Raw genomic sequence first — 17,993 nt, forward strand, 5'->3', positions numbered from 1 at the left:
ATTACTTAAGCTTTTTACATTATGTTTATTATTATTTATAATAAAATAATGGTGTATCATTTAAAATTTATCATTAATTTATCTATTACTATACAAATATTCATAATAATGTTTATTTGTATTTCATTTTATTATTTCACTTTTTATCCTTCAAACAACCGTTTAATGTTATAAGATAATTATCGTTAATTCCGCATCAATTATAAGTTTAAACTATGAAGCGGAAAAGTAATTGTTTTGAATCATATAAAATATAACCAAAGTTAAGTAAAAATTAAAAAAAACTAAAATTCTTACAATTGGCTTATAGTTAAAAAGATTTAACAAAAAAACGGATCATTATTTTTTATTAATGTCACATGACTTAAATAGTGTCGAGGGTCCTGTGTACTTGTATACATGTATTCATTAAATTTGTTCTGTAATAATAAAATTATGAAACTCAATTGCTCGATAAATTATTCACAATAAACGAGCAACGCTACAAAATAATTCTGTCTACTCTAAAATAATATAACATTATTTTCTTTTTTTACATGCAAAAAATATTGTACATGAATAATAATTAACAAATAATCATTGAAAAAATTATATAAATATAATGACTTGGATATTAGCCACATTACCATAAGCAAGTTACAATGAAACGATTACACGTGATAATTTGTATACCAATTTATAAAGCGTTTGTCTATTTTTCAATGAATTATAATAATAATTCTGATGGTGACTAGATTTACAAGTGTATATATTTATACAGCATAATATACACAATTTGAATTAAAATTTTTATCCTGTACTTATTAAATGCAATAATAATTGAGCTTTTGGTCCCCATCTACGTATTATATATAAACAAATTTCACGTGTACACGTATGTCAAATTTATAAATGATTTAAATAAAAAAAAAAACAAGTGTCTTGAAACTTAAAGTTTATTTAAACGAATCAATCACATAACTTGCTTTGGGAATTTTTTTTACTATTCATACATGATATAATGATTCTGTGTTATATATATATATGATTAACATTTAACTGAAAATACCGTGTAAATGTAATTTACAATAAAAAAAAAATTAAATATTAAATTAAAGCGCAAGTTGATCATACAGTGATACATTGAATAGATAAAATACACGATATAAGTATGGAAAAAAAGTGATGTCTGATAATCAGAAGACGGTGAAAGTTTGTTTCTCATAATGATTGTCATAAATTAGTAATTTTTGTATTTTTGTCAAATATTAACCGATCAATTGAAAGTGCAAATTGCATTGCGCCAATACTGCTAACTACTATCTATAATTACTATTACTATATTAGCGAATACTGTGTATAAAACATTAATATCTCGAAATAAATGTACTGAAAAAGATTTTTTTAATATTCTTTCTGCATGAAAAATTATAATTGTAAAGATAAATTAAAAAAGAAGAAATACCGCAGAAAGAGAGCAATGAAAAGAAAAAAAAAATTGTAGTTACTACGAGTATTTTAACTTTTTAACGATTAAAAAATTATAAATATTTAATAAAAATAAAGATATTGATAAAATAATAATTTTATCAATATTAATTTGCAATTTATAATAAATGTAATTATTATTAATATCATAAACTATAGTTTATTAATAATAGTTAGATACTAATAGTAGAATATAAATAAGATATCTTACTCTCAATTTTAATTATTATTTATTTTTTTCTAATCCCTACATTTTATCCATTATTTCCATCGATCTCTTTTAATAAATAAACTTGATGGGTTCAATGCTATTATGTGTATCTGAATTAATAAGATAGTTTTGGAGATATGATTGATTTAAATAATTATTTTATTGTGTATTATTGGAATTATATATATTAATAAAATAACTGGATATTTTGTGATGCTAGCAATTGATATTTAAATGTTTTGAGTACATTTAAAAAACGTCAAGATTATTTATCGATAGAGCTTCTAGCACATCTGACAATCAGCAGCTATATGCTTTTTCCATCTCTACATTATCAACACATATATACAATATACACACATGTATACACACACCAAGAAAATCAGTGTAATAATTCAACTAGAATTGCACTACTACTCCAAATGCTGTTTGAGGAATTTCTACATCATCAGTTTAATCATACAATCAATGTGTGTACCGGTAGTTACTGGTAAAGTATGAGTTTATATGTATAAATTTTAATTTTTCAACAATTCCAATTACTTCACATACTTGACAATTTTTTTCGATAGAAAAAATGTTCATACTTTTTATTTCAACAAGTATCTTAAATGATAAAGTTTTTAGAGGTTAGAAATTTGTAATTATTGTAGATTATCATACAATTTATTTAAAAAGAAAAAAAGCATTTATATTTTAAATTTATGCTAACTAATTTTTAATAATTCATTTCAGTTTCAAAATATTACAATTATACATTTATGTAGTGTAAAAAGAAAAATACTATTTAAAAATGAAGTTGATCAAGCCCATTTGGGTGACACATGAAGCTAGTAAGTTTCAATATTTTTCGTATATTTAATTTTTATAAATAATAGAAAAGATACTTAGCTATTCTTTTTGACAGATCATCCAATATTTTCGATTGATATTCATCCAGATGGCAAACGTTTTGCTACCGGAGGACAAGGTATGCAAATTTTCAGTCTATCATAGCAGCATTTATGAATAAAAAATATACATTTCTTTTCTTCTTATTGTCAGGAGGAGATTCCGGTAAGGTTGTCATATGGAATATGGAACCAGTTGTTAATGAGACTGTTCAATTAAATAAAAATGTACCAAAAATGCTTTGCCAATTAGATAACCATTTGGGTATGTTTTTTTTTTTAATTTTAATTTCTTAATTATATTTAAAAAATATCACATTTTATTAACTTAATTTTCAATATTATAGCATGTGTTAATTGTGTAAGATGGAGTCCTAGTGGCTTATTAGCTTCCGGAGGTGATGATAAAGTTGTAATGATTTGGAGATTAGCAGGAAGCAGTGGAATGGGTTGTGGTACAAATTCAATATTTGGTGGAAAAGCAGGAGTAGAAAATTGGCGATGTATAGCCACATTGAGGTGTCATGAAGGTGACGTACTAGACCTTGCTTGGGCTCCTCATAATCTATGGCTTGCATCGGCATCTGTAGATAATAATGTTATTATTTGGGATGCTTCAAAGTTTCCTGCTATTGTGGCGATATTAAAAGGACATACAGGACTGGTGAAAGGTGTGACTTGGGATCCAGTTGGTAAATATTTAGCGTCACAATCAGATGATAAAACATTAAGAGTTTGGCGAACCACTGATTGGGGCGAAGCTACGTTAATTTCTGAACCTTTTGATGAATGTGGTGGAACTACTCATGTATTACGATTATCATGGAGTCCTGATGGCCAATATTTAGTCTCAGCTCATGCTATGAATGGAGGTGGACCAACAGCACAAATAATTGAACGTGAAGGCTGGACCCGAGATAAAGATTTTGTTGGTCATAGAAAAGCTGTTACATGTGTAGTATGTATTTATTAATTTTTTTTTTTTCTATAAAACATATTGAAAGAAATTTTTACAATTATTTTCAACACAGAGATTCAATGGTAATATATTGCAAAAAAAACCACCAGGATCATTAAAGCCACAACAATATTGTTGTGTTGCTATTGGATCAAGAGATCGTTCACTTTCTGTGTGGTTGACATCACTTAAAAGGCCGCTTGTTGTAATTCATGAACTTTTTACTCATTCCGTACTCGATACTAGTTGGTCTCCTTGTGGATTAAGATTAGCAGCATGTTCTTGGGATGGAACTGTAGCATTTATTGAATTTACGCAACAAGAATTGGGACAACCACTTGATCCTGCTGAACAAGTAAATATATATTTCTTAATAATAATCATAAAATTTTATAATTTCGGAGATATAAAATAATTTTTTTTTCTACTGTAGTGTAGTCTTCATGAAAGGTTGTACGGAAAACCTTTAGTCCAAGGTGGTGGTTGTACAGTGATGGAATCTCCAGTTTTATTAAATGTAAAAACATCTACAACTCAATCATCTACCAATGTTGTTACAACAACAACAACGACTACAACTACTGCCAATACTTTGACATCTTTATCAAATGGTCTTTCATCACAATCATCTTCCCCTTCGATAAAAGGTCCTATTAATAAACAAATCGAAACAAAAACGTCTGATGGACGACGACGAATTACTCCAATGTTTATACCACCTCCACCCGATACTGTGTAAGTTAATATTATTATAATACCATAATTACATTCAATAATAAATTTTATTTATTTATTTTTTCTTTTTTTGGCAGAAATACTGGAAATTCTGAATCTTTTTCTTCTGTAAAAAATACATCTATATTTTTTAGTACTTCACAAACAAAAAGTTCAATTGTAATTGAAAAACGCGATGATGTTGTTGTGACACCGAACGTTAGTACAACAGTTAATGCATCAACAAATGCATCATCTTCTTCCATACCTACATTGAAAAAACGAGACCCGTCAACTTCGAAAACTCATCATAATTCTCACGACAGAAGGCCAAAAATTGTATTTGAAAAAATCGGACAACATGTATTTCCAGCACTAAAGTCAATGAGTTCGATATCTCAACAAGCGGCTCATTATGCCGTAACGATAACAAATAATAAAAATTTATCTCATTTACAAGTTTTTCGTGGTACTGACTCTGAACCTACATGGGACGTTTATTTAGGATACAATGCTGTAGCCTTAGCTGCTTCAGCAGCAGTGATAGCTGTAGGTTTAGAAGATGGTAGTATACATACATTTGATCCTGTAAAAGGATCAAGACCTTCACCTCCGTTAGCTCCACCAGCACCATTAGCTAAAGTTCATGCGGTGGGTAATGTTGTAATGGTTATTTCATGTTGTGGAGCTGTTCGAGTATGGGAAATTGGAAATATATCACGATTAATTGTTTCAACATCTGCAAGTCACTTGGCAGCTATCGGAGGATCTCTTTTAACATGTAATTTGTATAATGGAATGCCACATTTAGGATTTACGAATGCAAGAGCCTACGTATACAATAAAGAAATGGGTACGTGTTACTGTGTTTCATTTTAATAAGAATAATTATAAATATCATATTTATATTTTATCATAAATGTTTTTCAGGAACATGGATATTGATTGGTGATAGTCACGATCCAATATGGCGTTGGTCAGCACAAAGTGCATCTACCGTTGCTGGTGGTAGAACACCTCGTGGACCTCTCTCAACTCTGCAAGAAGGATTAAATCGAGTTGCTGGTTCTATGCCAAATCCCAGACCACCTCATAGTGGTTCGAGTATTGTTTCGTTCTTTGAACAACAGCTGTTAGCATCAAAAGCACTTGGAAGCTCTCAAGAATATGTACATTGGTTTATGGCTTTAATTTCATTTATATTAACACAAGGTATTTTATTATATATTTATAATATTTTACTAAATTATTTATTAATGCAATAATTTGATAATTATATAATAATTATAGATGGACTGGAAAGAAAATTAAGAATTATTCTAGATGACTTAATGGGTCCAAGTCATAGTCTAGCATCAAAGAGTACATCATGGGATCCAATGATACTTGGTATTAAAAAACATAAACTTTTATCAGATGCATTGAGTGTTATAGGTGGTCATTTACGCTGGCAAAGATTATACTTGGAATATTCTGAACAATTAGCGGCGCTCAAAAATTAAACTGAATGATAAATTTGTATAGTAATATTGCTCGTAAGATTATAATACATGTATATTTTTATCAAGATGTATAAATTTATAGAAAATTCCAAAATTAATGTACGATTTTTTATATTGCATTACATAATTTAAATAATTTATTTTTAAGGCATTGATAAGTCTTTATTCATTTTTCACCAAAATTCCTATTTTTTTATACAATCAATCAAATTATAATTGATAGTTATATTATTTCAATTGTATATTTTTATTTTCAATTACAGCATTCTTTTTTTAATATAAAAATACATAATGAGGTCACATTGCGTGTGATACGCCAAAATTATCTAAATTATATTATTCTATCAACCATTGAAGCATTATTTATAATTTTATATTATATAATTTATTTTCGAAAAACGTTGCATCGTTTTTATGTTGTGTTACACACAATTTATATTTTTTTTTAATGAATAGCACCATAGACATTTTTATTTTTAAATAAACTTTTTTTACAAATATTAAAAAATTTGTCATAATTTTTACATTATTTAATTTTATCATATACAATTTAATAAATATAATATAGAAATGATGAATAAATTAATTATATAATTAAATCAATCAATAAGACTGAAATGAATATTATTTAAATTATAATCAATATAATTTTTTCTTCTTTTATGTACATAGTTTTTTCAACATTTTCTTACAACGGTGGAGGACCATTAGGATAATTTAGTACTGGAGTAAGTGTTGAAGCTAAATTATTAGAAAGCATACAACTGTAATCATCCTCTGCTGTAGGAACTAATGATGCTACACCGAGCAATAAAAGCATTAAAGCTTGAATAGGTAAGGAAGCCCGTAGTACACGACCTACGAAACGGTATCCACGTACCAATATTGTGCCATTGGATCTTTCGTTGTCACCACTGCAACAAATACATAAATAATAAATTAATTATAACAATTTATTTTCTCTTTTTCTTAATCTTTTTTATAGTAAATTTATGACTATTTTCAATAATTAGTCAATAAAAATTAATTGAAATAAAACTGTTAATTTAATTACATATTAATAAATTATATTAATTTCAAGTTAAAAATAAAACATACTCTGTTGTAGAGGCTTGATTAAGTTGACTGGTCCCAGAGGTAGCTTTGTCGAGCAGCTAGATTTGAGCAAAAGAAGAAATACAAAACTATAAAATACGGTGCAAGTGAAGTGATACTACTTAAATTAATTTCAATAAATTTTGGATCATTATTTATCTTTTTGTAAATTTAACAAGTTGTAATAAAAACTTTAAATCATTTTTATTTATCCAAATTTTATTGATAAATCTATATTTAATCTTATTTCATTAAATATTGTGAATTATTAAGTGCTTAGACTACGATAATGCGAAAGATTGCTGAAATTTAAAATTCATTATTACAAAAATTTTTTCATTTATTTGACTGTTTACACCACTTTACATCTATAATAATTGTAAAAAAATATTACTTACATCTTGTGAAAGAGTAGCCAATGAAGAAGATGTAGTGAGTCCCACTTCTTGTGGATCTAGTCCAAGAGCTGCACCAAGTTTTAATGTATAAATGCCTGTTAATCGTCTCAATGATTGTAAATGAAGTCTAAGCTCTTGTAGTTGTTTACGAATTTTAGAATGTTCATCAAGTAGTTGATTAGCAGCTTCTTGAAGTGATAAAACACGTGGTTCGCAACGTTCTAAATCGCTTTGTAATTCTCTAAAATATTCGAAAATAAAGAAAATTATTATTTAATTTTCTTATTTGACTTATTATTATTATCTCGTAATTAAATAATTTCAATTACCGGAATTTATCAAATTTCGATCTAATAACATCAGTAGCTTCCATCAAATCGATAGGTTCATTTTCATGTATCAAAGACTCAGTTTTTACTAACCAATCTAATAATTCATTAACAATTTGATGAAATTGTTGATTATTCATAAGAGCAGTCTGAAGTGTGGTTTGCCAAGATTTAGCAGTTTGACAAACTAGATCCCATCTTCTATTTACAGTGATTAATCTGTCACGTAATTCTTCTGCTTTTTCAATACTATCTGTATGATCAGCGAGGTGAGATCCTACAATATTCAAACTAATAATGATATTTTTATGACTGTCTTGATCTAAGCAGAATTCACGATGGGCCTGAATGATATCTTCAAGTTCTTCAATATTACTTGGCGGAGAATATTGATTTTTTTGAATGCCTTCTGCATATTCTAACCATTTCTCTAGTCTCCATAAATCAATGTCAACTTGAGTCCAATTTCTTCGAGAACAAACGGGGCAGGACATCAGCAATTGACTTTTGTCACTATAATAAAAATTAAAGATCCATTATTTAGTACATAAACATTTTAAACTAATTAATTTTAATCAATGTTAGACAATGGAAAAAATATTAGCAAATGATTGTAAAGAGACTCACTGTTCACATGAAAAAGAGTATAAGCCAATTGATGGTGATCTGTTAATGCAATAATAAAAATATTAATACGTTTATTAATGACAATGAGTTTATCTATATTCAAATATGAAATTATATTATTGACTGAATTATTATTATTATTTATTAGATGTGATTTAAGTGTTAATATTTTATTAGTAACTGACCTTATTTCTTTGATTTGCTGTTCTCGAGCTCGAGCACGAATTAATAGATCATCAAATTGTGTATTGAGTTCCTTTACTTGGAAAATTTTTGCAGCTTCATTACTGTATTTTTCATCTTGCATCAATAAGCTGTGTAAATGTTTAACAAGCTCAATAGCAGATTGACAGCTTCCAATTAATTTTGCAATATGTTTAGCAGTTGATGCAATCCCTGGCCCAGCTACTGGCTCAGGAGCAATAGCATCTTCTAATTCTTCCAAAACACATTGACATTCTGATAAAGCTGATTGCAGCTCTATCAAGTAAGCATCACATGAAGTCATTCTCATTAATCGTGGTAATGTATCTACTTGAACTGCACTATCTTGTTCGAATTTCAAAGTTTCTACTTGAACTGCTTCATCCACTTCCTTCTTATAATTTTCTTCGATGTTGGCTTTTAATGTAGTTACTCTTGTCTTGATATCTCGCCAAAGTAATTGATATTCATCTACGAGTTCTTGAATTGCAGGGATGTCGCTTGCATAACAATTTTGCATCACAATTAACGCTAATTCATCAGCATGCTGGAGAATATTATTTTGAACGGTTAAATCTTTATCAATATCTATTATTTGTTGATACTTGAATCTATCATCTTGGGAAAGATGCTGTAATTGTGTTAATTTAACATCGATTTGTGTAAGACCAACGACTGCTGATCCATGAGCCGAAATAAATTCACGATATATTTTTTGCTCATGTTGGAGAGAACTGATGATTGAATTAGCTTTTGGTTTAAGAGCTTGCCATCTATCTAATAAAGAACGAACATCTGTTGTTAGAACTTTGAAGTTTCCTGGTTCCAAACCACTTTTTGATAACTTACTGTAATTTTGTTCAACTATTATTAATGCTGGTTTATGTACATCAATATTTTTCGAAATAATTTTTACTCTAGAAATTGTTTGTTCAGTATTTTCTTTTGGTATTTTTTCTATAGATTCTTCTATAGTTTTTAATTCATTTTCAACTTCAGTAATCCACTTTTCTTGTTCTTGTTTAATTTTATCAAGCTCTTGAATAAGTTTCCAGGCCATGATAATTTTTCGTTTTCTATCAGCAGATCTAACACATGTGGCCTTCCATCTTTTTTCTAAACTTTGCATTCCATTTTTAATAGTATCAGTATTAAATGATACTTTCCAGGCATCACAATCATTTAATAATATTTCACAAAGATTAAATATTTCACCAATTTTACCACTTTCTTCTTCTATTGATTTCTGTAATAATTCATGATCTTTCAATTTTTTATCAATTGTACTTTGAGTCTTTGATTCAATCGTAAATGTATCAACAAGTTGAAGTTCAATCTTTCCAAGCCAACCTCTGATTTCCGCAATATTTTTTTCTAATAAGCTTATTGTCTGCATTAAATCAATTAATTTATTAGCTTTAGTTTTACCGACATTCATTAATTGGTTCCATCTTTCATTTAAGTCATCCAAGGATTTTTTCAATATTATTTTTTCATCTTCATTTGAATTATTTATCAATTCTTGGCCTGTTGTTTGAAGCCATTCAAATTCACGTTGCTTTAAAGTCATTTCAGCATGCAGTTCTCCCTCTAATTTTTTTAAGGCTTCTTCTGGTTCTTCCATAGTCGTTGTTGTATTATAACCATGAATTTTAGATTCTGTATCAGTCACCCAAATAATAAATCTCGATAATCTAGTATCCCATTTTCCTCTAAGATTTAAACGTTCTCCTAATTTGTATGCTAATAATGCCAATTGATGTTCTAAATCTCCATGTTGCTGCCAAAGTAAAGCAATGTGTTGATTTAAATTTTTCATGTCTGAAGGACTAAGACATTCACAAAGTTGTTCAGTTGTTACTCCAAGGGCTTCGAGATTAGTTGTTGTATCGATTAACTTACTTTTCAAATTTTGTAAAGAATTTAATTGTTGCTTTACTTGAATAAGATTAGTTGAAGTAGTATGGAATGCAGTACTTAATGCTTGACTTATTTCTTGAAAAGTTGCAGTAATAGTAGTAGTTTGATCAACATGTTTTGCATTTAATTGTCGGATTCTTAATACAAAATCTCGCCATGTTTCAAGACTAGCACGAAGATTTGTTAGTCTTTGAGTATTTGCTGCGTGCTCCATTCGTACTGAAACAGCCAGTGCTTCTTCACAATTAATTAATAATGAATCTTGTTGAATATTAAGTGAATTTATTTGAGCTTGACCAGCTGGGATTTTTTCTAGAAGCATTTCAATTTTTGAAATAATTTTATCTATCCTTCGTAAATGTATAAATCTTAATTGTAACCGATTTTTCTCTCGTTCAATATCTTTTAGCCATGTTAATAATTTACTTTGATCTGATTTGTATTTATCCCAAGCTGCAAGTCTATCTCGCACTGAAGCATGTCGCTCCATAATTTTAGACAATGTTTCATTATGAAAATTTGTTAAAACATTAAACTGTTCTGCTACAGAAATATCTTGGCTTTTCTTTTCCGTTTGAATAGATAATATTAAATGCTGTTGATCTGTTAATAAATTTTTATGAACTTGACACAAATTTCTGTGCTCGGATAGTCCATTATAATCACCCGGGATATCGGTGGACAAGAATTCTTGAACATGAGAAAGATATTCTTGCCAAAGACGTAGCGTAGCTGATACATCTTCTGATCGAACCAATCGAGCAGACAATCGATGGTATTGTTGAAATGTTTCGCGGAATACACTTTGCCATAATTGTAAAACTTCTACAACTGATGTTTCTGTGGTAACAATATCTAACCTACGGTCTTTTATAGATTGTAGTTGTGGTTCAGTTCTCGTTAATGCCAACAGATGATTTCGGAGAAGATTTAATTGTTCTTTAGATTCTTCTGATCCAATTGTCGTTGTTATAGATGACAAGCTCTGCATAAAAAAAAAGATACAATTAATTTGGAGAATTTCATTCAAGTATGTAACATATTTAAGAAAAGAGATTGTTTATTCATTGAGCATTCTAACTATTGCAGATATCGTGACCAATGTAAATAGCCTAATAGAAGGATAAGTCCTTTGGCCTTGACATAACAAATTGTTTCAAAACTACAATTAAAATATATGCCCTCGTGCGCGAGGATGATTGAGTTGTGCCAAGCACCTACTGCGCGCCGCACCTCTCAAGTACTAAAGTATTAACCCTGAGGAGTGATACAAGTAATATACATGTATAATAAACTATGGATACACGTGTATTATGTTAAAAAAGTAAAAAAAATTCCTATCTGTTTTTAAATCCTTGGAAATTTGTTATTATGAAATAAAATAGCCTTGAATATTTTAGACAGTTAATTACTGTTTATAAAACATTGTATAATCAACTTATGTGATTTGATTATATTTTTTGAGAATGCAATATTATTATAAATATTTTTAGTAAATAATGATGGTAAAAACAAAACTGGACATCAATTTACCTGTTGAACTGAATCAAGGAAATTCTTTGTTTGACATAAATCACCACGTGTTAATTCATGATTAAGCGCACGTGCATCCGCAGTGTCTGCTAGAGTAGCTAGAGTTTCACGAACATCTTCAAGGCGACGTCCTAAGGCTTCAACCTCATATTGCAAAGGACCATTGACAGCATCGAGACCAACATCTGAAGCAATTTGTGCTACTAAACCCCGTAATTCTGCAAGCCGTTGTTTATGTTCAGCAAGAGTTTCTTCACAAACCTATAAGACAAAATCAACAAATTATAAATATAAATTTTACAAATAGCTATGGCTTTTAAATTTAACGCAAAATTAGAGGAAAAGTCGAAATATTATAAGAATGTTAGCTCGGTTTATTCTCAAGACAGCTGAATACTTGTTCATTATACCGTGATATTTATAGAGGAGTATTTTCTGGATACTGTCTGCAAAGGAATATTATTCATCGCTAAACGTAAATTCTCTTGATTTTTTTAGCACCTTTAGTTTATCGAGAAAATTTTCTTTACTTTTTTTTTTAAATATTTTTTAAAAATTAACAATTTTTAAACACAATATTTTTTTTTATTTATAATTCACTTAACACCATTTCATATCATATCGATTACTTAATTATATGTATCCTTGGAAATCCAACAATTCTTTTAATAATTCACCAAGTAAACCATGAATTGATTGAAAAAAATTCTAAAATTATCAAATAATAACAACTACATTATTATTATTTATAAAAAAACAATACCTTTAATTCTTCTGGAGTACACATTGTAATTATTATTAATTTATCATACTAACATATGTATAAGTATTTATTTACAAAATTTTACTAAAATAATTATCGAATTTTACTTGGTACTATTGATAATATGAAATACACAAGAAATCACATGTTTATCACATATAGTTTATCTGAATTAAGAAGTTAAACTTGCTGAATGGTTTATATTTCAATACACGTGTTTTTAAATAATTATTTTAACTTGAATAAATAATGCTGACGTAATTGCATTGTATATTCATTCAATTCATATTCACATAAGTACGTTGTATATAAATTAATCACATTAACTGATAAATTTATTAATAATAGTGAATTTGAATTAATTTATGGTATTATAATTAAAGTAACACAAAAATTATTATTTTTAATTTGTTTGAGATTTTATAATTTAAAAATACACCACAAGTATTGAATTTATAGATAAAAATACTTAAATGAAGAAAAATATTTAAGATAAGAGAGTACGCGTGAAGCAATAATACACTATCTTGGAGTATGGTCATGGACCAAACTGGCAACTGTGGAAATCGATGTGACGGTTTTTGCTACTAAGAGAGCAAGCGCAAGAGAGATGAATTCATACATGAAAAGTTGAAAAGGGAGAAAAAAGAGAATTTTTACGTTTATGTACATCACATCCCCCTCACTTTTAGAGGGTGAATGTTTTACCACTACTAATACCAATTCTCCCATCACCCTAATATTGATGCACGTGATTGTGACGATGAGAGGGACAAAGATGAAAAGATTAAGTAAAAGCAAACACATATGTTCTTAATGAGAATGAAATAACGTATGCAGAGATGATACTGTTATTGATATAATTAATTAATTTTATTAAATAGTTTGTGTTTACTTGATAAAATATAGCCTTTTAGTTAAGTCAAGTGATAACATCTTTTTAGATCAATATTTAATTATGTAAAAAAAACGAAAAGCTCATTATAATAATAGAAGCATGTAAACATACTATGCTTTATTTAATGATCATAGAGGATATGGAATATTTATATTTAAAGATTTGAATAATATAAAATAGAAATAATTACTTTTGCTAAATAGAATTTTTTTTATAATAAGGAAAATCTCTAAAGACTTATAATATAATTTAAGAAGATTACTTAAAATTAAATAACTCTATTATAATGAATTATGTAAATGATATTACCTTAACTTGTTTGAGAGCTTCTTCGGGTGGGAGATTAGTTACACTTCCCATTTGAGTGTCAACCCAAGCCTTGACCGCAGCACTTGAGTCTCTATACTGCTCCCAAAGTTTTACAGCATGTTGATATTTAATACAAAGAGCATCTAATTCAGCTTTGGTATTTTCCCAAGCTTGAATAGCTTCATTAACAGCAGCATTGACTTTTTCACCAATTTCCGGTAAACAGCTTTTTTGTAAAGGTTCAGCAGCTTCACGTAATTCACCAATTAAGATTTCTCTTGCACCTAAATCTCCATTTAGACCCTAAAATGTTTGATACGTATTAATATCATCATAATATTTAATATAATGTGCATTAAAGTGATAGCGTTTATTTCCCAATGTTTACATTGAATATCTACTTATTATTAATATTATTCTTGCATCAATGAGCATATAAATATTTCAATTTCATTTACATCGACTAAGTAGAAATTACTAATAGTTTACGACTTACAGATGAGTTTATTTTCTGACATTACATCATGAACATAATATTTCTTAAATTTTATGCTCGTTACGATTTTTGAATTTAATATTATTGATGAAAAAAAGAAAAATTTATTTTTTAATCAATTTAAATATTTTAGCGGTATTAACCAAGGTCAAAATCATTCACACCTGTTAATTAATGTGTTTAACTTTAAGAATATACTAAATGAACGGTATTTTAAATAATCTATAGTAGATGAAAAATAATCATTTTCATCAATATCACGAATTACATTTAATTATATATAATGTTAGTAAATAATATTTAAACAATTGTTAGTATATGTACATAGTGGCCATACTGAAGCATGCAGGTCACGAACGTCGACGCATCCGGTATCCATAAATAGTTTATTAAACTCTGCCATTCTAACAATAATATACACTTTTATTTATTATTTTTTATGACCTATTTTTTAGCAAAAAAAATATATTTATTGAAAAAACTCTTATAATATTTTTTTCAAGATAATTTTAACCGCTTCCGATCGTGAATAACCATTTGTCATTTCCTATAAAACCACTTCTTTTCATGATAAAATTCAACAGGTTTTTGAAAAAAATCACTCCATAATAAATGTCTAATTAAAATACTTGATAAATTAAATATTTCTAATTTTAAAAACATTACATCATTACCTTTGATAATATTTATCAAATTATTTATATTCAAAAAAACTTCTTAGAAACTTTTAATTAACCACAATATACATCTTACTATTCAATTAATCGAATTAAATAGTACCACGTGTGATGATAGTTGAAAACTGAAGCCGTTACATAGTCATTCTTCAACAGTCCAAACGATACTGACTAAGCAGACTACTTGGTTTCCCGGGAAATGTGTTTTGCGAACACAACACGCAGACGCACCGTTAAATAATTATCAAGAATATTATATTTATATTTTTTTACATGTTGTCAACCGGATTATATAATTCTATATGATTATTAAATATAATTATTTCAAAAGAAATCATTTTATCTAATATTACTGAATAACGTATAAATTAAATAGTTTTTATAATAAGATAATTTTTCACTATTCTTCCATATAATTACAATTTTATGATTTTAATATATGACATGGTTTTGTTTCTTATTATTTTTTAACTAGAACGAATTTAAGTAACACAATAATTCGAATCAAGCTCTGTAATCTACTGATATAAAATCGTTCATCAAAATGATAAGACAATCATTATGCCTGCATCTAATTCATTATTTACATGTATTCAATTGAAATATTTACATTATTAATCATGATTTCAGGTTTTTTATGTATACCAAAATTATTGCTTTGTTATAAACTTACCTCAAGACGTTCTGTAGCCTTCAATAATCTTTCATAATCAACAGTTCCCTGAATACTCAAAAGTTCCATCATGTAATCAGCTTCTTGAACTGACTGTTGAACTAATTCAAGTTGTTTTTCGAATCGCCGCCATAAATTCAATCTGTTTCGTAGTAGCGATAAAAGCCGAGTACATCGAGATTCTAAATCTGTATGATTATCTAGGAGGCTAGATATATCTCTTTCGATGCCTACTGGAGAGATTGAAATTTTCATACCATTGGGGAGAGTATGAAGGAGTTGTCGAAGACCCATTAGATCTTTCCAAAGAATAGCTAATTCATCAATGACTTGTTGACATTTTTCAACTCCACCTGCTACAATGTCACTTGCCTGATTTTCACAATTTTCACATTCATCTAAAGTCAATGTTTGCTTGATGTGTGCTTTGCGAATACGTGTAAGACCACGTTGAAGAGATTGAAGACGCTCTTTGACGAGTTGTGCTAAATCTAATTCTTCGCCTATTTGACTTTCTATTTTTCGTGCAGATGAAAGTAGCACACTGACTTTTTCACTTTCAGTAGCTGATAACATTCCTAATTTACTTAACTCATCTTGAATAGTACATACTCTCTCAAAAAGAACACCAAGTCTTTCAACATATAATTCAAGTTCATCTTCCGTTTTTAATACTCCATGAAAACCTTCTATTGTCATTTGTAATTCATTCAATTCTATTTTTAATAATCTCAGTTTCTCATCAACTGGTGTTTCTTCAGATGTAATCGTGTCAGCCACGGCTTTCTGTATTGTTTTTATTTTTTTCGCAACTTTATGCCACCGATCTTGGAATTCTCCATGAAATTGTCTTTGGATCATTTCATCAGATAATGGAATTATGCGTAGAGCTTGTTCAAAGCAGTCGTTGGCTTCATTTTTTATGTTATTATGCACCTCGTATTGAGCTTTCAATTCCTGTTAGAAAAATAATAAAATTATCAAATTAAAAAAAAGTACAAAATTTTTTTTAACCATAACTATATGTAATTTTCGTTTAAGAATCATTTTAAAGTTTTTTTTTTGGAATAAAAAAAAGTTTTCAACTATTAACTCTCCTAAAAAAAGATTTGTATTTATGGCAATGAGCCAAGCCTAATAGAATGATCTCTCCAAAATACGCATTGAAACTCTCAAGATTTAGCTGTAGAGTTTTATCTCAACTTATGTACTAACAGCTTTAGGATCATAAAAAAAAAACTTACCCAGAAATAACGCATATGTCCTTCCCAATCATTTTGCATAGAGCCTAAATCTTTTTCAGCTGCTGTTATCCATTTCTCTAAACGATCGACCAGTAATTCCTGAGTTGTCCAGTTATCTCTGAATAATAAAAGTTGCCTCAAGGACATATCTACATTTTCTTGAAGTTTACAAATCACATCCAAAGCTTCTTGGTAGCGATCTTCTGAATCTTCTATATTTATAAGTTCTTTAAGACTACCAGCTAAATTCAGAAGCTGAATAATTCGAGAATGATGTGTTCCTATGTTAGATGATAGTGATTGATATAATGATATATACTGATCATAATCAGAAGAGGTAATAGATTGCAAATCCGGTACTCGTTGATGAGCAACTTGAAGCCATCCGCGTTCTTCTTTAATACCTTGTTCTAAAAGCATCCATCTAGATGCTGCCAGTGACATTTGCTGAGCTTTAGATGCTGCTTGATCTAGTAATGCTATCGCCCGACTGTGTAGTTTCTCATGTAATTTAGAGTGTTTCAATTTCGTCTCATTATCTAAATTATCTTCCAGTGATTCTAATATCGCTCGACAATGATTTAAATTAACAAAAAACTTTCTATGCTTTTGCATTTCGTCTCTTAAATGTTCTAAACTTACAACAGAAATAGGACTGGCTAATAAATTTTCAGCGATATCTGTAATTTGAGAAAATTCTTGAAGAGTTTGTTCATATTCTTCAGCAAGAGAAAGTAGCTGGAATAATCGTTCCCTTTCAATCCCAATTTTATTATCAATTGATTGAGACAAATTATATGCTTCAACATATGTCTCCTCTGGAATATTTTTATCTGGATGATTTATCAAAAAGTTACGGATAATTGTCAATAATTGATTTAATTCTTCCATACAAAAACGGTTTGTGTTATCTAATTTATCTAGCTCTTCTAATTTCCATATTGTTGTTGTCAATTCATTATCAATTATGCCATTCAATTTCTCAGATTGTTCCTTAATTAACCTATAAAAAAATGGGTATATATATAATTATTATTATTTTATTATTTTTTAAAAGGGCAAAATTTATATTAGAATATTAAATA

The 17,993-nt window shown here is 28.5% G+C and overlaps 2 protein-coding genes across 11 annotated transcripts in view; one reads left to right on the plus strand and one right to left on the minus strand.

The window, feature by feature from the left end:
- Positions 1-2,076: 2,076 nt before the first annotated feature.
- On the plus strand, positions 2,077-5,884 carry Hira (histone cell cycle regulator-like protein). 2 transcript variants are annotated; one of them, XM_035080683.1, is made up of 10 exons: positions 2,077-2,168; positions 2,414-2,511; positions 2,586-2,648; positions 2,723-2,833; positions 2,916-3,526; positions 3,600-3,881; positions 3,960-4,261; positions 4,339-5,093; positions 5,171-5,452; positions 5,531-5,884. In XM_035080683.1, the coding sequence occupies exons 2-10, from the start codon at positions 2,472-2,474 to the stop codon at positions 5,740-5,742; spliced, it is 2,658 nt and encodes an 885-aa protein (XP_034936574.1). In that variant the 5' UTR covers positions 2,077-2,168; positions 2,414-2,471; the 3' UTR covers positions 5,743-5,884. The 2 variants fall into 2 exon arrangements, with proteins under 2 accessions (XP_034936574.1, XP_034936575.1); XM_035080684.1 differs by lacking the exon at positions 2,077-2,168 and adding an exon at positions 2,252-2,307.
- Positions 5,885-6,304: 420 nt separating this feature from the next.
- The window catches only part of Msp300 (Muscle-specific protein 300 kDa), a 58,892-nt gene continuing 47,203 nt past the window's right edge, over positions 6,305-17,993 (minus strand). For 7 of the 9 annotated variants that reach the window (XM_035080589.1, XM_035080594.1, XM_035080592.1 and 4 more), the window contains 10 exons: positions 16,909-17,911; positions 15,665-16,621; positions 13,819-14,121; positions 11,849-12,109; positions 8,377-11,300; positions 8,192-8,230; positions 7,565-8,077; positions 7,236-7,476; positions 6,841-6,896; positions 6,305-6,656 (listed from right to left, as the gene is read on the minus strand). In XM_035080589.1, coding sequence (XP_034936480.1) covers positions 6,431-6,656; positions 6,841-6,896; positions 7,236-7,476; positions 7,565-8,077; positions 8,192-8,230; positions 8,377-11,300; positions 11,849-12,109; positions 13,819-14,121; positions 15,665-16,621; positions 16,909-17,911 — 6,523 coding nt within the window. In that variant the 3' untranslated portion in view covers positions 6,305-6,430. The remainder of the gene's footprint in view (positions 6,657-6,840; positions 6,897-7,235; positions 7,477-7,564; positions 8,078-8,191; positions 8,231-8,376; positions 11,301-11,848; positions 12,110-13,818; positions 14,122-15,664; positions 16,622-16,908; positions 17,912-17,993) is intronic. The other 2 variants (XM_035080595.1, XM_035080588.1) reach the window with 1 other exon arrangement.

This window comes from Chelonus insularis, unplaced genomic scaffold, assembly GCF_013357705.1.
Source record: "Chelonus insularis isolate UGA/USDA-ARS -01 unplaced genomic scaffold, ASM1335770v1 contig_310_pilon, whole genome shotgun sequence".
Taxonomy (NCBI): Eukaryota; Metazoa; Arthropoda; class Insecta; order Hymenoptera; family Braconidae; genus Chelonus; species Chelonus insularis.

What these genes read in the sequence shown, in the direction of transcription:
- Hira (XM_035080683.1), top strand. Translation starts at nt 2,472, where the DNA reads ATGAAGTTGATCAAGCCCATTTGGGTGACACATGAAGCTA. An exon ending in TTTTGCTACCGGAGGACAAG is followed by an intron (nt 2,649 to 2,722) that starts GTATGCAAATTT and finishes TCTTATTGTCAG; the next exon opens with GAGGAGATTCCGGTAAGGTT. An exon ending in GAAAAGCTGTTACATGTGTA is followed by an intron (nt 3,527 to 3,599) that starts GTATGTATTTAT and finishes TTTTCAACACAG; the next exon opens with AGATTCAATGGTAATATATT.